This window comes from Corythoichthys intestinalis, chromosome 16 (assembly GCF_030265065.1).
Source record: "Corythoichthys intestinalis isolate RoL2023-P3 chromosome 16, ASM3026506v1, whole genome shotgun sequence".
NCBI classification, from domain to species: Eukaryota; Metazoa; Chordata; class Actinopteri; order Syngnathiformes; family Syngnathidae; genus Corythoichthys; species Corythoichthys intestinalis.
Window position 1 is genome coordinate 33,296,510 of NC_080410.1, and position 25,418 is coordinate 33,321,927.

Consider the following 25,418-nt stretch of genomic DNA (forward strand, 5'->3'; position numbering starts at 1 on the left):
CAAGATTTTTTAAAAAATCCTTAAAAGGCACCTATTTTACTGCCCTTGACAGCATAAGACGTCCAATCCATTTTGACTGGGAGGGGTGAGTGAACGTTCATTCATTCGCCCCTCCCAGTCAAAGTGGCACTGAAACGTAAGCATTCACGGCCAGTCTTCTCAGTTTAAATGAATTGGATGTCTCTTGCCGTCAATGGCATGCAATGTGTTAAATACCATAAAAGAATAAAAATCAACTTTAGTGGTGCTTTGGGCCAACGCCAGTGTGTAAATATTATTCATTTTAATTTAATGAATAAAGTTGTAATTAAAATGTTATCAATTTATAACTGTATAAACTTTTATAATAATAATTTTTTTTAACAACCCAAATCAACCACTTGCCCTAAAAATGCCAACTTTTGACACTCCCCAGCCGCCACTTGATGGCCTGGGCAATCGCCGGCCAGCTGGCAAGTGGTGATCAAGATTCTTGCTTCTTCCTGCTCTTCAGAAATACAGTGATCCCTCGTTTTTTCGCGGTTAATGAGAACCAGAAAAAAACGCGAAGTGGTGCTCCCCGACCCTCCCCCCAAAAAAACTTTTTTTTTTTTGGTATGTTCAGTATATTTATTCAGATTTAGCATTGGAAAGAGACACATTAGGCATGTTTTTAAAAATGTTTTCCCCGAAAATATAATTTAAAAAAACTTTAATGTATACGTCCTGTGTATTTTAATAGATTGTTTCTTGCACTTCAAATGTAATAATTTTTTGAATAAAGTTCTAAACATGTTACTGTCCATTCGCTGCTCAGCCTCCAATGCGTACAGACGCACTCTGAAGCACTCTCTTATCTTAACCGATAAGCGCTCAGGGCCAGCAAGCTCGATTCTCAAGATGGCTCCAAAGAATCTGAAACCTGGAGACTTGGATGAAAAAAATCCTCCATACAGAAGTTGGAGGTCTCCTTGACTGGCTTGATTCAAAACCAGAATCAAGAAATCGTCAGAGAGCTCCATTTAATTCGCGCTGAAAACGAGAAACTCAACAGGCGGTCGAGGAGAGAGATGTTCGCATCAAGAAGCTGGAAATTTTGGCTGACGACCTCGATCAGTGCCGACGTGCAAATGAGCTCATCATTTCTGGATTACAACTGACGCCTGGCCCAGGGGACACAGTGGCGCAACTGGCATTTGCTAAGCTGAAAGAGTATGGAATAAACATGGAAGCGCTGGACATCCGTCGCTGCCTTGTGCTCCCATCTGGGGGGAGAGGACCGGCGACGGTGCTCATGAAGCTGGCAGACCACAAGACCAAGACTGCCCTGCTTAACCAGCGCCGCCACCTGAAAGGGTCAAAGATTTTCTTGAATGACAACTTGACTCACCGAAATGCCGAAATTACATGAAAAGCACGTCAACTCAAGAAAGCTGGGAAAATAGCCAACACCTGGGTCTCGGATTGCAGGATCCTTGTCAAGACGCAAGATATGAAGATCAAAGCTATTACGAGTTTTGACCAACTGACTACAATAGCTGGATAGCTGTAAATACTACACAGCCGACCAGTATAACAACTTGTGGATGTGGACGGTAAGCTGAAACTTATCAACGGCAGGAGTCTCTACAAGAATCTTGAACACATTAAGGACTATCTACCAAAGATATCAAAGGCTCTGACTTTAATTTGCACGGATATAACATGACACAAAGCATCGGGCATCTAAGGGGGGAGGGGTTGTTGCAATTATGATTGACAATCTCCTGGAATGTATTACAATTGAACTACAAATCCCCAGTTGTTAAAACATAATTATCTGCTGTGTCTACCGAGCTCCTGATTCAAATGTCTAGTTTACTGAGTATATGGAAAAGATACTGTATAAAACAAATAATAAGCATGTTTTTGTTGTGGAGACATTAATCTTGGGATAAAATATGTACAGCATGTTGTTTGATTTTCTCATACATTCATGTCTGATGAAACTTACAGTGACCTTGTGTGCGCCAATTGTTGCCACCATTTACACCTCAGCAATGTATCCTTTTAAGAGACTTATAAGAAAAGCATTTTGAGTCGCAACTCACACCAGCTGTGATAACATGTCACACACATAGCCACAACAAAATTGTTCCACAGCAAACAGATGCAAAAATGTCAGGGACATGACAAAGTCATAACCGTGTATGCCCTAAAATTAATTGAGCTGCTGGACTGGACGCTTAGTTACCAAACCCAGATTGTCGACTGTGTTATTTTACAGTTTTGATGTATGTTCCATGCCTGAATGTGCATCTTTAGTTGAATGGGAGACGGGAAACTGATAAGCATATGCTTTGTCTCGTCCGCCTTTGTCATCTTCTTCGGTTCCTTCGAGCAAATCATAATCACATTTTGTAATTGCAATGATTGTCAATGATACCGATGATGATGACAATAAAATTCCGTAATTAAAAATTCCATAATTAATTAATTGAAAATTCCATAATGAATTAATAATTTTTGGAATAAGTTCTAAACATGTTACTGTCCCACCGAATTATTTTTTTAAAGAATAAAGTTGAAAAATCATTGTCTTTATTATATGCTTCATTGAGTGAATCCACTCAAAATCTGCTCAAGCTGCTCACTTACACACAGTGAGTTGCCACAGAAACTGTTTAACAAGTTAAACAATGATTGACACATGTGGCGCTTTGAAGTTTCAGCTTCCAAGCATCTTTGGCAAGATCAAACCTTAACATCTGCCATTGTTATCTTTAATAAGCAACTCCAGTGCACTGCCTGACCAAAAAAAAGAGCACCAGGGGGGAGAGTGAGGCTATATGGTCGGCTTGGGACAGCTCATCTGTATTTAGTTATTTTTTATTTGATAGAAAATTTTGCAATGGACTGAGGGCATGAAGTTTGAAACGCAAAGCAGCAAGGGATTGGTGATCGCCATTGGTGTAGCCACTTGTCACTCATGTCTGAACAATCGCGAAACACAACATTTGTGTCAAAATGATTCATTCAAAAAATAGGGGGGATTCAAAAAAAATTTTCACTTCAATCAAAAAAAAAGTTCAAAACTTTTTTCACTTCAGTCGAAAATAAGAGTTGAAAACTGGTTTCACGTAAAAAAATAAAATCAACTCAGAAAAAAAAAATGTATTTTTTTTTTTTTTTTGTGGGGGGGGGGGGGGGCTATTTTTGCATATGAGTTCTTTTTTTGAGTGAAAATATATTTTTTGATTGAATGTCCAACCCATAACATGGCCCGAGCATGTTTGATTCTCAAATATTTTTTAATTTCAATTTCATTCAAAAACTTTTTTTCTATGATTGAAAAAAATAATTTGGATCAAAGTGATTTTTCTTTATTATTTTTTTTTTTTTTGTTTGAAGCAGCTTATTTTTTGATTGAATTATAAAAACACAAATGTGGTCCAAAAACAAAACTACATTACTTCAATCAAAAAAGTTGTTTCAATAAAAAAATAAACCTTGAAACCTTGAAAAAGGTTTTTCAAAGAAAAATAGTGTTTAAATGCAGTTTTTTGAGTCTCAAATTTATTTTTGCATTCAAACACTTTTTTTTCTTAAAAAAAATTTCTGGGGTTAAAAGTGACTTTTTTTTCCCAATTGAAAATATTTATTTGGATTAAAGCAACTTCTTTGGGGGCTCTCCATGTCAAGCAACTGAAAAGGATAGGTTTAAAAAAAAAAAAAAAAAAAAAAAAAAGATTTTAAAATCAAGGTGACTTGGGACTCGGACGCAAAAATATGCGATCGGGACATCCCTAGTTTGTGCTGCTCTCGTTTTGGAGATATTTACAATTCAGGGTGTACCCTGCCTCCTGCCAGTTGTTAGCTGGAATAAACTCCAGCATCCCCGGAACCCTCATGAGGATATGCTGTTGAGAAAATGAATGAAATAGAGAGTTGAAAAGACAGTTTGACACCATTTATTTCATGATTATAGCAGCCACTGAGGGTAGTTCTTCCTTTTGATCACGTCATGCCAACCCTCTGTTTGTTCACAGAAATGGTCTTGAAGGCTTAAGTGTCTTATTACACAAACTACACACTTCTTCATAGCACAGTGGTCCACATACTGCACAAATTCTGAATAGGAACATTAAAATCTAGTTAAGCCACCATTACATTTATGTTTTCTGTTTCTACACCGGGATTTGACGCTACAAGCTACCACTGTATTTTTTTTCCTAAGAAACGGGAAGGGGGGGAAAGGGATGAACTCAAACTGCAGTGTTTGGCTTCATTTCAGGTAGCAGGCGTTTGTAGGCTACTTTGGTTTTCTACTTGTCATATATAGTCATGCCTCCAACTGGGACACAAGCGTCAGGTGGGATGGGTGACGACGTGGTTGATAGCCATTGGATGACTTAGCCCCTGGACTCCAGAGAACTGTGAAAAGGTTAAAACACACACATCACTTTTTTTTGGAAAAATGATTGTAAATCAATTTAAAAATAAATGTAAATGCAATAAAAAAACTAAATGAACGACATTAAAATGAATAAAAACAGAAATAAAAATTAATTACGACCCTAAGTCACACTCTAAGTCAATTATAGTATTTAACTCATTGCATACCATAGACGTACAATTCATTTAACACGTCGGTGTTATTTGTCCATTTTCTGGCTTTTTTTTTTCTGTGTTTCATCAAAGACAAAACATTGGAAAAACTACACTAGGGAGCTAATATTTCCCCAGGATTGTAAAAAAAATGTAAAGATCAAAATGGCACGATGCTGCAATTTCTAACTTATTGCAAACAGGTTGTAATAATGCCATGTTCTGGCTCATTGACTCCCATTATAAATGATAATTTTTGATATGCTGTAAATCTGATGTGTTATAATTAGAGATGTCCCGATCGATCGGGTCCGATCACGCCATTTTCAAAGTGTCGGAATCAGCAAAAAAATATCGGCCATGCCTTTTTTTAATATATATATATTTTTTAATTAAATCCTTTTCTAATTGTATTTAACGTTACAGACATAATATGTTACATTTATCCAGAGTCTTTAGTTTAGGCTTAAGGTAGGGTTATCAAATTTATCCCAGTATTGGCGGTAATTAATTTTTTTTTAAATGTATCACGTTAAAATATTTAAGGCAATTAATGCATGCGCTGCACGACCCACTCACGCATTGTCGCGCTCCATCTGTAATGGCGCCGTTTTGCCTATATAGAGAGCTAAAAGGCAGCATAAAATGAGTAGAGTGAATTTTGGCAGCCTTTGGAGCCTTATTTTAATTGGCTAAAGCCTTACAATCCCTCTCCCTTCAATTAGAAATATCATGAGAAGCAATGTGGGGAAGTAAGGTAGCAATTGATCTTTTTCTTAACACCTTATGTTATTTCCCAACGCAGAGAAGATATATCAATTGGTAGCACAGTCATGGTTCCACTTCCCGTCATGCATTTGGGCATGGCCTTCAGTATCATTTACTGAAAGCTCAACAAATACACTACATGGCAATATTTTGTCACAATATACAAAGTCACAAGTCTTTCTATCCGTGGATCCCTCTCACAGAAAGAATGTAAATAATGTAAATGCCATCTTGAGGATTTATTGTCATAATAAACAAATACAGTACTTATGTACTGTATGTTGAATGTATATATTCGTCCCAGTTTTATTCATTTTTTTCTTAATGCATTGCCAAAATGTATACGATTGGGAAAAATTATCGGGAATGATTGGAATTGAATCGGGAGCAAAAAAAGCAATCGGATCCGGAAATATCGGGATCGGCAGATACTCAAACTAAAACGATCGGGATCGGATCGGGAGCAAAAAAACATGATCGGGATAACCCTAGTTATAATGCATTTTCCGTGATTACTCATACAATCGCTTCTTTGGCAAGTCAAAAACATGGAAATAGAGGAATTTGTGTGTTGAGAGGCTTAACACCCAAAAGGCACTAGGGGGCGCCAAAGGCCAATACATGAATTTGCTTGCAAAGAAAGCTTGTTGTTATGACCTATGGACTACGTCATATGAAATATTCAAATTAGACTTTTATTGTGTATATATATATATATATATATATATATATATATATATATATATATATACATATATATACATATATATATATTAGGGCTGTCAAACGATTGCAATTTTTAATCGAGTTAATTACAACTTAAAAATTAATTAATCGTAATTAATCGCAATTAATCACAATTCAAAGCATCTATAAAATATGCCATATTTTTCTGTAAATTATTGTTGGAATGAAAAGATAAGACACAAGACGGATATATACATTCAACATACGATACATAAGTACTGTATTTGTTTATTATAACCATAAATCAACAAGCTGGCATTAACATTATTAACATTCTCTTAAAGCAATCCATGAATAGAAAGACTTGTATTTCTTAAAGGATAAATGTTAGTACAAGTTATAGAAATTTTATATTAAAACCCCTCTTAATGTTTTTGTTTTATTAAAATTTGTAAAATTATCAATAAAAAAATAAACAGTAGCTCGCCATTGTTGATGTCATTACACTATGCTCACTCCCCAAACCCATAAAATCATTTGGACCCAAGCGCCAGCAGAGGGCGCCAAATAACAAAAACAAGTAACAAGCGGACATTACACTTCTGAGCGGCCCACGTGCGTTAATTGCGTCAAATATTGTAACGTGATTAATTTAAAAAATTAATTACCGCCCGTTAACGCGATAATTTTGACAGCCCTAATGTATGTGTATGTATATATATATATATATATATATATATATATATATATATATATATATATATATATATATATATATATATATATATATATATATATACAGCATAGTTAGTTTTGCTATTAGAATAATACTGCTATTAATGTCCATAGGGGGCATTAAAAAAAAAAAAAAAACCTACATACAGTGGGGCAAATAAGTATTTAGTCAACCACTAATTGTGCAAGTTCTCCCACTTGAAAATATTAGAGAGGCCTGTAATTGTCAACATGGGTAAACCTCAACCATAAGAGACAGAATGTAGGAAAAGAAACCCCCAGAAAATCATATTGTTTGATTTTTAAAGAATTTATTTGCAAATCATGGTGGAAAATAAGTATTTGGTCAATACCAAAAGTTCATCTCAATACTTTGTTAGGTACCCTTTGTTGGCAATAACGGAACTCTTGACAAGCTTTTCACACACTGTTGCTGGTATTTTGGACCATTCCTCCATGCAGATCTCCTCCAGAGCATTGATGTCTTGGGCCTGTCGTTGGGCAACACGGACTTTGAACTCCCTCCACAGATTTTCTATAGGGTTGAGATCTGGAGACTGGCTAGGCCACTCCAGGACCTTGAAATGCTTCTTACGAAGCCACTCCTTTGTTGCCCTGGCTGTGTGTTTGAGATCATTGTCATGCTGAAAGACCCAGCCACGTCTCATCTTCAATGCCCTTTCTAATGGAAGGAGATTTCACTCAAAATCTCTCGATACATGGCCTCATTCATTCTTTCCTTTACACAGATCAGTCGTCCTGGTCCCTTTGCAGAAAAACAGCCCCAAAGCATGATGTTCCCACCCCCATGCTTCACAGTGGGTATGGTGTTCTTCGGATGCAATTCAGTACTCTTTCTCCTCCAAACACGAGAACCTGTGTTTCTACCAAAAAGTTCTATTTTGGTTTCATCTGACCATAACACATTCTCCCAGTCCTCTTCTGGATCATCCAAATGCTCTCTAGCGAACCGCAGACGGGCCTGGACATTTACTTTCTTCAGCAGGGGGACATGTCTGGCAGTGCAGGATTTGAGTCCCTGGCGGGGCATTGTGTTACTGATAGTAGCCTTTGTTACTGTGGTCCCAGCTCTCTGTAGGTCATTCACTAGGTCACAATGTGTGGTTCAGGGATTTTTGCTCACAGTTTTTGTTATCATTTTGACGCCACGGGGTGAGATCTTGCATGGAGCCCCAGATCGAGGGAGATTATCAGTGGTCTTGTATGTCTTCCATTTTCTAATAATTGCTCCCACAGTTGGTTTTATTTACACCAAGCGTTTTACCTATTGCAGATTCAGTCTTCCCAGCCTGGTGCAGGTCTACAATTTTGTCTCTTGTGTCCTTCAACAGCTCTTTGGTCTTCGCCATAGTGGAGTTTGGAGTGTGACTGACTGATGTTGTGGACAGGTGTCTTTTATACCGATAATGTGTTAAAACAGGTGCCATTAATACAGGTAACGAGTGGAGCCTTGTTAGACCTCGTTAGAAGAAGTTAGACCTCTTTGACAACCAGAAATCTTGCTTGTTTGTAGGTGACCAAATACTTGTTTTCCACTCTAATTTGGAAATAAATTCTTTAAAAATCAAACAATGTGATTTTCTGTTTTTTTTTTCCCACATTCTGTCTCTTATGGTTGAGGTTTACCCATGTTGACAATTACAGGCCTCGCTAATCTTTTCAATTTGGAGAACTTGCACAATTGGTGGTTGACTGAATACTTATTTGCCCCACTGTATGTGTAGATAGGTCTAATGCCAATGAACATTTTTGAGTGGTTGAAAGTGAAAAAGTATTCATAAATGACAGTTAATAGTGCTTCAGTCAGACTCACGTGTAACTTGTATGCTGTTGTCGTCTCCGGGCGGTCCTCATCTTCTCAAAGCGAGCCTCCATTTCCTCCAGGACCTTTGGGGTGTAGCGCACCACCAATTTGACAGAGCTATGGGCGGCCTTTAACAGCTCCACGGCCTTCTCGTGGTGCTCCCCTTCCACAGTCTGCATGGACATAAAGACATTTACAATGAGACTATAGAGTTCATTTGTAGTGAGGGCTACGGTTTACGGAAACATATCATCTTCAGTATTGACTCGCTTTATTCAAACACAGTGGGAAGACAATAGTTGGTTGCAGTTTTGCAGTATTGAGATGGCTTGACAACTGCCAATATTACCCACAGAAGAAGTTGTCAAGGTTTCGTACTCGCATTTTCCTTTTTGCAGATTATGTGGTGAGCAATTTTATTTATGTTATACTTTACCGATATATATATATATATTTTTTTTAAACACATGGATTTTTTTCCCTTTTAGTATTAAATTACTGCTTACTCACTTGAATGCAAAATAATACACTTGTATGATGTCAATAAAGCTATTTTGATTCTGATATACCCAGGGGCGGATCCACCATGGTGGCATGGGGTGGCAACTGCCACCCTAAAAAAACAGGCTTGTCATCCCAGTTGCCATGCCAGTTGGCATCAATGGAAAAAAAAAAGGCTCCAGTCAATTTTACATTCACTGCCATCGATGAAATTCCTTATGATGATATGAATAATAAAAAGATTGTATGAAGCTAAGTTTCTCTATAGCCTTTTTCATGTATGACATGGGCCATTTTTTGTAGCGTCTACATACGATTTCCCAGCCAACTCTGATTCAATGTGTCTGCCAAATGTTGACACTAGGGGTGTAACAATTAATTAACTCATTCACTCCCAGCCATTTTCACCAGAGCAAGGCCCTTCGCTCCCGGCCGTTTTACTGGATTTTGACTGATTTTTCAAGGCCCACAGAAAATTCTGTTCTATTGCTATATAAACATGGAACTCACCAAAAAAAAAGATTAAACTCTCTTCTTTCAGCAGAAAAAAAGTTAGTTCATATCTTTTTCCATTCTTTAGAAATTAGCATTAGAAAATAGCTTAGTTTGAGCAATTTTCCAATTTCTGATGAAAAAACTGAGAAATTGAGCTTTTTGTGAAAGCATACATTTCAAACATAACTTTAACTTATACACAGCTATTTTTTGCTTTAGTTACATCCTAAACATCTGAATAATTTTTTCCTTTTACAAAATAAGATAAACAACAAGACAAATAGAGCAAAGATAGATAGCAAAGCAATAGATAGCAAAGTAACAATTTATTTACACATTACTAACTGAAAGATGACGCTGTTCTGGCCGCGCCAGCCGGTCAAACTTTTCCCTCATCGCCGTCTGTCTCATAAAGGTGAATTTTTTTTTGAGTCCCTGCTGGCTCTCGCGAGCAGCACAGACTCAAAGGCATCGTCCGCTTCACTAGTGGTGTCGGTCGTTCTGCTCGGTTGTTCAGTGCCTGGCATTCCGGGCGTCCTACCGGTTGTTCTGCTCGGTCGTCCGCCGCCTGGTATCCATTCGGTCATCTTCCACCGGCACCCGGCCGTGCGGCTTGGCCGTTCATTGCCAGTGAATCGGGTCGTGGGTCTTACCAAATGCGCTACTGCCCTCCAGTAGCCAGTTTTATTGCTTTAAAAAATCAGCTTTGTGCTTTGGAGCTACATTGAATCAGAACCCAGAGATGTCTTTTTTGAAAAAAAAAAAAAAAAAAACATACGTCTTTGGGACACTGAAACAATTAAAAATAGAACGCATTTATACGTTTTGGGGAGCAAATGAGTTAATCAATGTGGCTCTATGTGTCATTTTGTTAAGCATAATTGAATGTAATTCTATCAAAATGCAATATGATTATAATTTTGATATGCAGTTTTGTGAGAGAAAAAAATAAAAATTATAAAAAATTGTCAATGTTTGCATTTTTTATCTGTTTAGGTAAATTGGAACTGATTCCACACATAAAAATTACAAATGTGCTTTCGTTATAAATACGGAAGTCGTGCGAATTCAGCAAAGATGGCAGAGCAACAAAAGGCAGGCTAAAAGCACACTCATGAATCGTAGACTTCATAATATATTGACGGGACATGGGGTGAGGGCCCGATTAACAGGGGGCCTATCTCCGTCAAAGCTGACCGAGTGGAAACAAAGAGCTTTTTAAGTTGAAAATTCTTGTGAATAAATGCTTAAATCCCTGAATTCTTTATAGATATGAACGCAAAACAGTCTCAATTCTTGGTTAAAAGCAAAACACTGGGCAGTTAGCTTTTATTTTACGTAAATTTTGCAAATGTGCTGCTAGTCTTTCAGCCACTTTGGCGCCACCTTATCACCACAAACAGCTTTTTAGGTTGAAAATTCTTGTGAATAAATGCTTAAATCCCTGAATTCTTTATAGATATGAACGTAAAACAGTCTCGATTCTTGTTTAAAAGCAAAAAAACGGGCAGTTAGCATTCATCGTACGTAAATATTGCAAATGTGCTGCTAGTCTTTAAGCCACTTTGGCGCCACCTTATCACCACAAAGAGCTTTTTAGGTTGAAAATTCTTGTGAATAAATGCTTAAATCCCTGAATTCTCTATAGATATGAACGTAAAACAGTCTCGATTCTTGGTTAAAAGCAAAAAAACCGGGCAGTTAGCATTCATCTTACGTAAATATTGCAAATGTGCTGCTAGTCTTTAAGCCACTTTGGCGCCACCTTATCACCACAAAGAGCTTTTTAGGTTGAAAATTTTTGTGAATAAATGCTTAAATCCCTGAATTCTTTATAGATATGAACGTAAAACAGTCTCGATTCTTGGTTAAAAGCAAAAAACCGGGCAGTTAGCATTCATCTTACGTAAATATTGTGAATTATGACGCTAATGCCGTAGTGGTTAATTTCTCCCATTGATTTTTTTCACGTTTCAAAATGCATGCATGGTAAGAAAAATATAATAATAACCTTGAATCCTCGAACGAATCACTCCTAAGACAATCCTGTTTGAATACAGTACAGCCTTTGTACTTTTTCAACCTAAACCCTTCATGTGTTTGAGAATAACTGCGACCGACTGAAGAAGAGTGTGGGACGGCCCCCTACTTGAAGGCGCGGCGCAGTGTCTGGGGAATGTGTCCGTCAATATCATTATGAAGTCTATGCATAAATAAACATTGGTCCAGCTTTCACTCGCTGGCGTGACCCCCAGCGAAATGTCGTTCGATCCATCTGCAGGCAACCGGGAGATTGGAATTTTCTGACACTGTGCGCTGGTCCTTATGGGAAACGCAGTCTTCCTTAAGGCCCAAAACACTACCGCTTTTGTCCACCTGCTTCGCTAAAATCGACCAAGTGTTAGAATAAATAAATAAATAAATAAGATAAAATGTTAGATGCATCCTACCACTCCATTGACAGACAGCAGCTGGTCCCCTCTCTTCAGACCCCCCTGTCGGTCGGCCACACCCGCGGGTATCACTCTGGAAATGTAGATGGGGGAGTTCTGCTCTTTACCCCCCATGATATTGAAGCCCAGACCTTCGTCCGTCTTTGGCAGCTCCACCACCCGGGGGTGGGCGTGGCCCTCGCTGGCCGCGAAGGCTGCCACGGTGGCCTGTTTAAGATGGAAGCGAATTGAGCAAAACAAAACTTTGTGTGTTCCCCCCATCGGTCTAAACACAGTACAGGGATCCCTCACTACTTCGCGCCCTCAGTCAATCGCGGATTTTTTTTTTCAATTTAAAAAAAAATAAAATAAAAATACAGATGAGCTGTCCCGAGCCTATTGCGTAGTCACCTCTCTCCCTCACCCTGCTCTTTGTTGGTCAGGCAGTGAACTGGAGTTGCTTATTAAAGTTGACGATGATTGACACACGTTTGGGTTTGATCTTGCCAGAGACGTGAACTTCAAAGCGCCGCATGTGTCAATCATCGTTTAACTTGTTAAACAGTTGCTTGGCAACTGATTGATTGTAAGTGAGCAGCTTGAGCAGATTTGAGTGGACTCACTCCATGAACAGAAACAGGACAGTAACATGTTTAAAACTTATCATAATTATTAGAGATGGCATCCCGATCGATCGGGTCCGATCACGTCATTTTCAAAGTGTTGGAATTGGCAAAAAAATATCGGACATGCCTTTTTAAATTTTTTTTAAAAAATTAAATCGTTTTCTAATTACAATATTTAACGCAATTAACGCATGCGCTGCACGACCCACTCACGCATTGTCGCATTCAATCTATAATGGCGCCATTTTACCCATACAGTATATAGAGCTAAAAGGCAGCGTAAAATGAGTAAAGTGAATTTTGGCAGCCTTTGGAGCCTTTTTTTAAATGGCTAAAGCCTTACAATCCCCCTCCCAACGATTAGAATAATCGTGGGAAGCAATGTGGGGGGAGAAAGGTAGTAGTTAATCTTTTTCTTAACCCCCTATGTTATTTCCCAACGCAGAGAAGATATATCAATTGGTACCATGACGCACAGTCATGGTTGCGTTTCCCATCATGCATTTGGGCAGAACAGTTAAATGGCTACAGTATCATTTACTGAAAGCTCAACAAATACACTAGATGGCAATATTTAGTCACAATATACAAAGTCACATTTATCCTTTAAGAATTACAAGTCTTTCTATCCGTGGATCCCTCTCACAGAAAGAATGTTAATAATGTAAATGCCATCTTGAGGATTTATTGTCATAATAAACAAATACAGTACTTATGTACTGTATGTTGAATGTATATATTCGTCCCAGTTTTATTCATTTTTTTCTTAATGCATTGCCAAAATGTAAATGATCGGGAAAAATTATCGGGAATGATTGGAATTGAATCGGGAGCAAAAAAAAAAAAGCAATCGGATCGGGAAATATCGGGATCGGCAGATACTCAAACTAAAACGATCGGGAGCAAAAAAACATGATCGGAACAACCCTAATATTTATTGCATCTGAAATGATTAAAAAACATTTATTAAAATATATATATGGCGGAAAACACTTAGGTGACTTAAAGTTCCACTCTGAGACCCCCAATTTGTCCAAATTTCGAAATTGTCCGATATGCACGTGTGATACGTCATTGGAAAGCTTAAAATCTCAATTTTCTGGGGGAAGAAAAATTTGGAACAAGAGGGCATTTTTTTTTTTTTTTTAATGTTTTACAGCAAACAGCAAAACCCTATCTGGAGGTGAGAGCATGCGAGAACAGAATTACAGACGCCATGACTTTAACGAGATATTATCATGTACTTACCTTGTTTTGATCCAAAAACTCCATGTAGCATGTATCGCTGAGTGTCAAGACACAACTGTGAATGGCCACAGCTGGATTTTTGGGGGATTTTATGGGTGAAACATGGTAATATAACAGGGGTCGCGATGCAGAAATCGCAGACATCAAGGAGTGGTCGAGATTTTCTTTTTCATATGTTTACCCTTTTAAACGTTTATTTATTTTTTTTTTCAATTTTTCTTTGTTTGGATTGATTATTTATCATCTAACATATCGGAGAAAATCCAAGAGTTAAAAAAAAATACAATTAAGCGATAGTTATGATGTAGATATCTGTGACTTTTTTTGACAGACGCCATTTTTTTTCATCATGACACAATTTGTTTAAAAGTTTAAAATATGTGAGTGAATAATTTTTTTTAAGTTGTTTTTTATTAAAACGCAATAGGAGACATCAAATAATGATTCTAAGCTAAAAACAACAGACATTTTGAATAATAAATATAACAACAAATACATAATAATAAACAAAAGCGGTTGCGCGACGTCTGTAAACGGGGGTTTTCAGGGTAAAACGGACAAATTAAAAACAGTTCGGGGGCTTAATGCGCCATAAATCTAGAATCTATAGACATATTGATCTATCAAACACAACAGTTCTTTTGGCTTAAAATACAGCAGTTTCTTTTAAAGAGGAGTGCAAGAGCAGAAACTGCTTTTTCAGTCTTGTCTGTGTTTTCCGCCATATATTATATTGACATAATTTTTTTTTTTTAATTATACTTTGGAGGAAAAAAAGTGAAAAAAAAAACATGTTTTATATGTATCTCTTTCCACTAACTCTGAATAAAATACATTGAACACACACAAAAAAAAAGGGGGGGGGGCGCTACTTCGCGTTTTTTCACTTATTGCGACGGGTTCTGGTCCCCATTAACCGCAAAAAACGAGGGATCACTATATTGTGATTAATATTGTGTTCATGGAATAAGAATTCAAACAGATGAATTCATTCATTTTCATGAATCACAGCGCATGGGCTAATATTCCCATCTGTTAACCATACAACCATAACCTTTCATGAGCTGCAATCAGAATGTCTCTATCTCAACATCTTCATCTCAACAGTTCAAATAATACTAATACCTTTGCTGTCGCCTGCGCTCGCACCTCTGGTCCCCCAACAATGTCTAACGTGTCATACAGTTGCTCGTACACCTGACAGAGAAAACAGACAAGTGAAAAATTCCATTAAAAATCAGGCAAGAAACAAAGCCAATTGCCTGCACATAACTGTATGGTTAGCACTAGCACTTGTGCTAATAATAAATGTCTGAGCTGGATCACATTCTAAACTTGTTTCACTGTAATGTAGGTGGTCCAGCTTTATTACTTCTCGCTAGTATGTATTGCTATTTTGAAGCAGTAATTTTCTGGTCAAAAAATTACATACGGTTGTTTTAAATGGAAGCAAATAAGTAGTTGGAGATATGATACCATGTACAGTCGACATTCGTTTTCTGTAAATCATACCTCTCTGATGGCGGCACAAAACTTGCTCTGCAACACTCGCTGCAGGGCCTGCAACTTGGGAGGAGGCAATTCACCTCTGCGCTGCAGCCGGTCCAACAGCTCGATCACTCTACACACATCTAACAAACACACACAGTCAAATTCAACAAAATAATTCTAAAAATGACGTAATTTTAATAGCCGTTAATACTCTTTTTTTTCTTCTTTTTTTTGAGTACAGTATTCTGGTTTGGTTCGATTTTGATTCCTTCTGACGGTGGATCTGTACGGAACCCCTAAAGGGACATCGACAGAAATGAAATAAATTTAAACCATCTGGTGTGCACCAGATAGTAGGTGGTGTTTCTGGTGGGCATAAGAAAACTATTGGTATGTAATGTTGACGATGTGCAAATAATGCAGATAAAGTTCATTATTTTCTGTAATGTACTGATAAACATTAGACTTTCATATATTTTAGATTCATTACACAGAACTGAAGTAGTTCAAGCCTTTTATTGTTTTAATATTGATGATTTTGGCAAAAAAGTCAAGTAAAACCAAAAATCCCTATCTCAAAAAATAAGCATATCATGAAAAGGTACTCTGAAGAAGCAACTAACCTAATCATCTAAATCAACAAATTAACTCAAAACCCCTGCGAAAGATTCCTGAGGCTTTTAAAAACTCCCAGCCTGGTACATTACTCAAAACCGCAATCATGGGCAAGACTGCCGACCTGACTGCTGTCCAGAAGGCCATTATTGACACCCTCAAGCAAATTCCCAGGGCCTTTGGAAGCGAAACAGCCCCACAGCATCACTGACCCACCCCCATACTTCACAGTGGGTATGAGGTGCTTTTCAGCATGCGCATCTTTCGTGGCACGCCAGACCCAGTTAGAATGTTTGTTGCCAAAAAGCTCAATCTTGGTCTCATCTGACCAAAGCACACAGTCCCAGGCTTCAACTGGGACCGTGTGTATTTTTGTGTGAGACCAAGACTGAGCTTTTTGGAAACAAACACTCTAAGTGGGTCTGGCGTGCCACGAAAGATGCGCATGCTGAAAAGCACCTCATACCCACTGTGAAGTATGGGGGTGGGTCAGTGATGCTGTGGGGTTGTTTCGCTTCCAAAGGTCCTAGGAACCTTGTTAGGGTGCATGGCATCATGAATGCTTTGAAATACCAGGACATTTTAAATCAAAATCTGTTGCCCTCTGCCCGAAAGCTGAAGATGGGTCGTCACTGGGTCTTTCAGCAAGACAATGACCCTAAACATATGGCCAAATCTACACAGAAACGGTTCACCAGACACAAAATCAAGCTTTTCCCATGGCCGTCTCAGTCCCCAGACCCTGTTTTGTTGGCAAAAGGGGGTTGTACAAAGTATTAACACCAGTGGTGCGACACACATTATTTGATGTCAAATAATTTTTTCTTTATGTGGGATTTTTTCCCCCACTGAATGAATGCACTTGTATTGAAGGTTGGATTTTTCTCTTTTTTTCCATTAAGGTCCCATATTATTTGAATAATAAAAAAAAATATTAGAAGCTAAAAAACACATCTTTTTCAGGGGTGCCAATAATTATGGAGGGCACTGTATATGTTTTCAGATTTTAATGAGGATAGTATGCAAACAATGACAGAAAAGGGGGAGGGCATAAGTAAGTGAACCATCACATTTAATATTTTGTGGCCCACCCTTTGGCAGCAATAACTTCAACCAGACGCTTCCTGTAGCTGCAGATCAGTCTGGCACATCAATCAGGACTAATCTTAGCCCATTCTTCTCTACAAAGCTGCTGTAGTACAGTCAGATTCATGGGATGTCTGACCCTTTCTTAACAGGGTTCAAGTCTAGACTTTGACTTGGCCACTCCAGAATGTGTGTTTTGTTCTTCTGAAACCATTCTGAAGTTGATTTACTTCTGTGTTTTGGATCATTGTCTTTTTGCAGTATCCATCCTCTTTTTAGCTTCAACTGTCTGACAGACGGCCTTAGGTTTTCCTGCAAAACACCTGATAAACATTCGAATTCATTCTTCCATTAATGATTGCAAATTGTCCAGGCCCTGAGAAAGAGAAACAGCCCCAAATCATGATGCTCCCTCCACCATGCTTCACGGTGGGGATGAGGTGATGTTGGTGAGCTGTTCCTCCACACATGACCTTGTGCGTTACTCCCAAACAATTCAACGTTGGTTTCATCAGTCCACAAAACATCTTGCCAAAACGTCTGTGGCGTGTCCAAGTGCCTTTTTGTGAACATTTAACAAGCAACAATGTTTTCTTAAGACAGCAGTGGCTTTCTCTGTGGAGTCCTCCCATGAACACCATTCTTGGCCATAGTTTTACATATAGTTGATGTGCGCACAGAGAAATTGGACTATGCCAGTGATTTCTGTAAGTCTTTGGCAGACACTCTAGGGTTCTTTTTTACTTCTCTGAGTATTCTGCGCTGAACTCTTGGCGTCATCTTCGGTGGACGGCCACTCCTTGGAGGAGAAGCAACAGTGCCAAACTCTCTCCATTTGTGAACAAGTTCTCTGACTGTCGATTGATGAACATTCAGACTTTTAGGGATGGTTTTGTATCCTTTCACAGCTTTATACAAATCAACAATCCTTGATCGCAGGCCTTCATACATCTCTTTTGAGCGAGCCATGATGCACATTAGACAATGCTTCTCATCAAGACAGTTCCTACCAGGTGTGTGTTTCATAGTGGGCAGGGCAGGTTTAAACCACTCATCAGTCATTGGGCACACACCTGACTTAAACTGTTTGGTAAAAATTGGTTTCAATTGCTCTTTAAAGTGCATATGAAACCAAAAAGCATGTTTATTGAATATTTCATGTGGGGTTTTATGCTCCTGAACGAAATGGACCGCTTGGAGATCTGTGGAAGCAATCGTTTTATAGATTCAATTTTTGAATCCTGCACCATGAAAATGAGTGACTTCCGGCTCTAGTCTCGGGTTTAGGATGAATGCGAATGTGACATCACCTGGGTCAGCATCTCACAATACAGCATTGCTTTATAGCATACAGATGGACTGCGGATTCCCTAGCCCTAACCCGGATTTTGAAGATTAATTTGTTTATTTTTCGCATCACGCCAGCCAAAAGGCTGCAGGCTTTTGTAGCTGCACCAGGGGTATGCGTGTGAGCCGTTTTGGGTTTCAGAAAGTTCCCATTCACCCCGTGATCCGCCAAAACAAGTGTGGTACAACTGTGGGACCATTGGACTTACGAGGTAGTGAGTAAACATCGTGTTTTGTATTATGTACAATACCGGGAACATGGCACACGTTTTAATAAGGAGGTGGCTTGCATTTTGTGGCCGACATGCTCCTTGTCCACTGAGAATGCCACTCGGCCGACGAACAGTGGCTTGTCGCACACCCCCCTGCCGGGAGAGCGCTATACTCGGCTTATTGTCCTCTTCATGTGCCCGGTGTTCTGTCAAATTTTCGACCGCATCAGAAATTGCACTTTGTGTTAAAAATGGCCGTGAATACAGCGGTTACAAAGTAAACACAACAAACTTTCTTTAAATAAAGGAATATTTACTTAAGTTTGATCATGGACGGACATGTAGAAAAGTTCTCCTCAGACACATCCTGCCTTGTTAGCTGCACACAACAACTGCACGCTGCTCTCTCACTCTTTACGTCTTTGCCGTGTTTTTGAGCATTAATTTACGCCATATTCGTGTTGACCATGTGGCAGCTACGCGCTCGTCCGACGTCAGCCGGTTTGTCCGGCGGTCATTTTCCAGCTGCTTCCCCGGCAAACGATCTCTCCTGCCTGCAGCAAGAGAACGAGTCCAACGAGCTGTAACTTGCTCGCTGCCGGGCGGCTTGCCGATCGGCGAAGACAATTGACAATCCCGTCGCCGTGACATAAACCCAGATAGTTTTGAGTGATTTTTCACTTCGAAAGCCGAGAATAGACTTTGAAACATCACTAGGTTCGCGTTAACGTGTCGGCTAGCTGTCACGCCTCCTGGTTTGTTTACGCTCTCTGAAGCGGGGGCAGGGAAATGACAAAATCCGAACTAACTCCGGTGGCATAAAATATAGTTTGGGAGGTGCAAGAAGTGGACAGTTTTGACCAATATGGTGTAAATTTGCCATGTCGTTCTGAATAAATGCATTTTTAATATTTCATATTCCATTTAGCACAAGACTCTTATTTGTCATGACCATACCATTTATTTAGCAATTGGGGAAAAATACTTCAATGAAAAGAATACCCTGTAAAAATATTAGAGTAGACAGACTAAAACAATGACATTTTGCGGCTCGTCACATTTTGCTCATTCTGAATAATTCTCCCTCAATGGACTGAATTCTAAATCAGATGAAACCATGACCCTGCCGACGTCATCCTCCTGTTGGGGACTCTAGAGCACTATAATGATAGACGTGGCTAAACGCCAGATTAAAAGACTAATTTCTCGTCATCTGCACTTTGCCAAACTGTTGTATATAGTCGAATCGTCTCAAAATATGATTCGAATTCACATAATAATGCTATTTAAGACTCTTTTTTTTCCATCCCGTCGTAGGAACTTTAAGTCTCCTTTAGCAGAGGGTTAACTTACTTATTTTTCCCCCTTCTGTCATTGTTTGCATGCTATTCTCATTAAAATATGAAATCCTATTAATGTTTGGGTGTTTTTAGTTAAAGCAGACACTGTTTTTCCATCAGTGTGATTTTGACAAAGATGAGATATTTGATGGCGATTTCATGCAGAAATGTGAGAAAATCGAAAAGGTTCAGATATTTTTTCATACCACTGTATAAATGTGTCAGATCATTTTTGCCAGACCCTGTATAAGGGAAAATCTCATCTTGAACGGAAGGTCGTAATTTGGGCAGGTTTTTTTTTTTTTTTTTTAATTGAACTTGGAGTTTGATTGGGTTGGAGACGGTCTCTCCTATTTGGCAAGGATTAATGTTCTCAAACAACAGGCGTTTAGCACGCAACCATTCAAAAGCCCCGCGTTGCACCCGCGATTTGACCGCACCTTGTCCAAATTTACAGTTATTTTCAACGTGATGTTACTGATTACTATGCTGTTTAATTGCGATCTACGCAGTAGTACCCACCTGCACCGTCGTTGTCCTCTGATAGGAATCAAAGCTATGTATTGATAAAATACCCTTATAATACTACATCACTACAAACAACTCGTAAATCACACTATTATTGTTGCTAGGTATAGATTAAAGCCGCGTACTCTTTAACTGACGATCCCATTGTGTTGTAGTTTACAGTACTGTACCTCTTTCTAGGCAGAGTGGTTCCGCCATGGCCGCCATGTCTGCCTCCTTGGCTGGATGATAGTAAGAGGACATCATCGTAAGCGTTCTTGCCTGCTGTTTGTCCGTCTGTCTCGTTTTACAGCATCTCCTGCTCCATCGTTAGGGAGCCAACAGAGGTGAGATTGAGCAGCGCACGGACAAGGGCAGCGCTTTACGAGCGGGCAAATAAGTGAGTGGCGGCTTGAGTGGGGTCTGCGTGCGTCGACGAGGTCGAGAAGAGACCGACCTACATTACACTGGTACAAACGGAGTGGCTAAAGTGCCTTATGTGATGTCAGTATTTCTTCTCGATGTGATATGATTTCAATGCGCCTTTTAAATTTTTTTTCCTTTATATTTTTCCCTTTCCATATGTATATTCTTTAACCATAATGCACAATATATATATATATATTAGGGTTGTTCCGATCATGTTTTTTTGCTCCCGATCCGATCTCGATTGTTTTAGTTTGAGTATCTGCCGATCCCAACATTTCCCGATCCGATTGCTTTTTTTTGCTCCCGATTCAATTCCAATCATTCCCGATAATTTTTCCCGATCATATACATTTTGGCAATGCATTAAGAAAAAAATGAATAAAACTTGGACGAATATATACATTCAACATACAGTACATAAGTACTGTATTTGTTTATTATGACAATAAATCCTCAAGATGGCATTTACATTATTAACATTCTTTCTGTGAGAGGGATCCACGGATAGAAAGACTTATAATTCTTAAAGGATAAATGTGACTTTGTATATTGTGACTAAATATTGCCATCTAGTGTATTTGTTGAGCTTTCAGTAAATGATACTGTAGCCATTTAACTTCTGCCCAAATGCATGATGGGAAGTGCAACCATGACTGTGTGTCGTGGTACCAATGGATATATCTTCTCTGCGTTGGGAAATAACATAGGGTGATAAGATCAGCTACTACCTTTCTTCCCCACATTGCTTCCCACGATTATTCTAATTGTTGGGAGAGGGACTGTAAGGCTTTAGCCATTTAAAAAAAGGCTCCAAAGGCTGCCAAAATTCACTCTACTCATGTTATGCTGCCTCTTAGCTCTATATAAAGCGCCATTAAAGATTGACCGCGACAATGCGTGAGTGGGTCTTGCAGCGCATGCGTTAATTGCGTTAAATATTGTAACGTGATAAATGTAAAAAATATTAATTCTCGCCGTTAATGCGATAAATTTGATAACCCTACCTTAAGCTTAAACTAAAGACTTTGGAAGAGTGTAACACATTATGTCTGTAACGTTAAATACAATTAAAAAATGATTTAATTAAAAAAATATATATATATTTACAAAAGGCATGTCCGATATTTTTTTTGCCGATTCCGATACTTTGAAAATGATGTGATCGGACCCGATCGATCGGCATCTCATATATATATATATATATATATATATATATATATATATATATATATATATTTTTTTTTTTTTTTAAATAATACAGTATATGCAGGGGTGAAAGTGGGCGGGAACGGTCAGGAACGCAGTTCCGGTATAAGATTCAGGGCCGGAATGCTGTTCCGGTACACGGTGCTTTGATCCCGAAAATATGATGGCAACTGTCAAAACGCTATGTAAAAAAAACAAAAAATACAAAGCTGCCACACATGCATTTCATCTCCAAGAAGAAAACAATCTACCAACGTCAGATTTACATATACAAGTGTGAACAACAGTCATAATAAAGTGCTCGTGTAGCGTAATCCTTTCCACCAATATTTATTATTTATTTCATTCCACGGACGGCATGGAGGTTTCCCCAGCTGCTGCAGTTATCTGAGTCTGACAATGACGACTCGGGTCAATGTGCGAATGCACGCAGCAAAGCAAAACGCCTGGACTCATTTATCCGTTCAATTGGCTGAAATACTGACATGTAATCACCAGAGATAGTTAGCTCTGATTGGTTCAAATGTGCATGTTGCCTAAAACAGCAAAAAAAAGGGGCAATTCAACAGAAAATGGATCAAATCTTCAAGAGCAAGGAACAGTTAAGGAGGCTTATTTATCATATTTAGTTTTATTTGCTCTGATGGGGAGGTTCAGATCATCTTAGCTGTCAATGTGCACTTTGGACTTATATTTGTTCATTTATGTTAGGCTACTTATTCATTTCCTTATGATTTAAAAAAAGCCAATGTTTGCGCGATCTTCAAAATATATTCCATTTCACTCTGCATAATATAAGTCTTTTGTACTTAATTTTCTGAATGTATGTTATTTACATCTTCATTATTAAAAAACAACAAAAAGTAAATGTTTACATTATCTTCAATTTGAATAGAAATCCTATCTTCTTAAGTAGTTAAAATTTAGATTTGGCATTTAGTATGTGAGGAAATGAGGGAAAATAAAAATTAGGAGATGGATCGCTGTTTTTGTTAACTTTTATTTTGCAAATCATTGAAAAAAAAAATTTTTTTTTGGAATGAAAATCAGTTTTTGTATGTGTTATAGAAATAACTGACCAAAACAGTTTTCTTTGCATTTCAGTAGTTTTGCCCCCCCCCCCCCCCAAAATAAATAAAATTTCTGGCTCCGTGGCGACCTTCACATCGGGGAGTTTCGGCAAGAAATTCTAACCACTTTCACCCCTGAGTATATGTATGTGTTTTAAAATAATCTTTGTGACAGGAGAACCATTTCTGTAATAAACGAAGTCTTAAATTATATTTTAAAGACTTGAATGGTTAAAATATGCGAATTTGCAGCCCAGTGGCCAATCAATTCGACGTCCAATTCATAGGCGGAGTTTGACTTTTGGGGCAGGGGGGCACAACATGTTGATGACCCCGAAATGCAGTGTCAGCAAAAAAATTAACTGACAAGAATATTAATAATAATAAATTGAAAGTTTTTGGTTATTTTTTTGTTACCCATCATTCTTGAGGGGAATTCCAAATCAGGCTGCTTAGGCTATACTTTTCGCCAAGATCATCATCCACTGAATATGGTACGCCCACTGGTGTCGTGCCAATGTAGTTACCCCAGTCAAAAATTGTGTCCCCTGAGTGGAGCCACTGCGCTGCACTGATTTGCTCGATTTCCGTGTTTTGGTGATGTAGTTGTCCATGAGGTTTTAAAACATGGTACATCCATAAATTTTTTTTTTTTTTTTAAATTCTGTCGTATAACGTAATAAAAAAGGCAGTGTTTCACGGTTTTACTCATAGGATGACCTATAACTGTTATTACTGTAATTCAAGTCCTGTATGGAGTTTCTGCAGTTTAATAAACGTCAATGTCCAAAATATATAACTGTGGTTCTTTTCTGGCTTCAATTGTTTAAGTCGACATAACTCATAACTAATGTGTGCGTATGCGCTCCCGCAGCCAGTGGACACAATTTTTGACGGGGGTAACTACATTGGCAAGACACCGGTGGTGGCTCTGTTGTACACTTAGCGTCTTTAGCGGGGCATATTGAAACCCCGCTCACCATTTTGACGGTGGTCTCTAGCGTTTCATTGTCCACATTTTCAAACCTTGGTTTTTGCTCAGTAGTTGTCGCTTTTGAAAGCTTAGGTTTGAAAACAATTACGTATATCCATCTCGCCTCTTCGGTCCTCGGGTGGTTTTGGCAAAGCAAATGACGATCTAAGGTGCTAGTCACATGATCTGTTCGAAAAATAATTTTGACCCATGATAAAAATATCTTTTTTTGTTCATTAAATTCATTTTTTGTTGTTTTATTGCTTTACAACTTTTATAGACAATATTTTCCCAGAAAATTTTTATTTTTTAAATCATATACTGTAAAGTCAATTACATGCAATGAGACTTTTTGCCCACCGGGGGGCCTAGCCCCGCTGAAAATCCGCTTATGGTCCAATTGTATCACAGATAGCAGACAGACATTGAATGAACGTTGATTTTTCCATCAAAATCATCAGTATGGTTGACATAGAAATTTTCGACATCAGGTGACGTTGAAACAACGTTGTTCTATGGTATGTCAGGCGATGGTTTGGTTAACATTGTTTTATAGTTGAACTAATTTTGACAAATAGTTGATTTATGATTGACCGGGAAATGTGATTGAATTATTGATGAGCGGGCGTTTTGGTCAGAAACATAACATTAATTCAGCGTTGTTCCAATATTATTACTAATCGAAAGCGACGTTGATTTAACGATATAAGATCGACAGCGGAATGTTGATTCAACATCTTTGTGATATGATTACAATCATATCAATTCAAATAATTCAAATAAGTGTGACCAAAGTGTGTTTTGGGAAATTTGATGAATCTCATGACCTCACTAAGCCTGTCATTGACAGCAATAGACGTCCAATCTATAAAACAAAAGAATTTGGGACTTATTTTGAAACTTTTTCTTCATGATTCTACCAGCGCCTATAACTTGAATTTAAAAGACATCATTTGTTACTACACTTATCCTGAGGTAAGCTTTGAATATTTAATAAATTTTATAATTCTGTTTTTTATTCACAAACAAAAGTACGCAAAGAAACCTATAGTTGCATTTTTTCCGGCCAGAAATAGATTATACACTGAAATCAATAGCCTAATTATCAATTTTAAAAAAGTAGTAAACAGTCTTTTTTTTCCCTGAAGCCTCTGGTTTAAAAAAAAAAGAAAAAAAAAAAGACCTCCAATCCAATTGAACTGGGAGGACCTGGAGCTGATTATTAGATCAGTATATTAGAGGGAAATTGACATTCAAAA

The 25,418-nt window shown here is 38.3% G+C and overlaps 1 protein-coding gene across 1 annotated transcript; it reads right to left on the reverse strand.

Annotated features, from left to right (window-relative positions):
- Positions 1 to 3,895: 3,895 nt before the first annotated feature.
- Positions 3,896 to 20,965, reverse strand: lin7b (lin-7 homolog B (C. elegans)). Its single transcript, XM_057860488.1, has 6 exons — positions 20,673 to 20,965; positions 15,396 to 15,514; positions 15,009 to 15,080; positions 12,028 to 12,237; positions 8,591 to 8,754; positions 3,896 to 4,392 (listed from the first exon to the last, which is right to left on the reverse strand). The coding sequence occupies exons 1-6, from the start codon at positions 20,746 to 20,748 to the stop codon at positions 4,371 to 4,373; spliced, it is 663 nt and encodes a 220-aa protein (XP_057716471.1). The 5' UTR covers positions 20,749 to 20,965; the 3' UTR covers positions 3,896 to 4,370.
- Between the last annotated feature and the right edge of the window lie 4,453 nt (positions 20,966 to 25,418).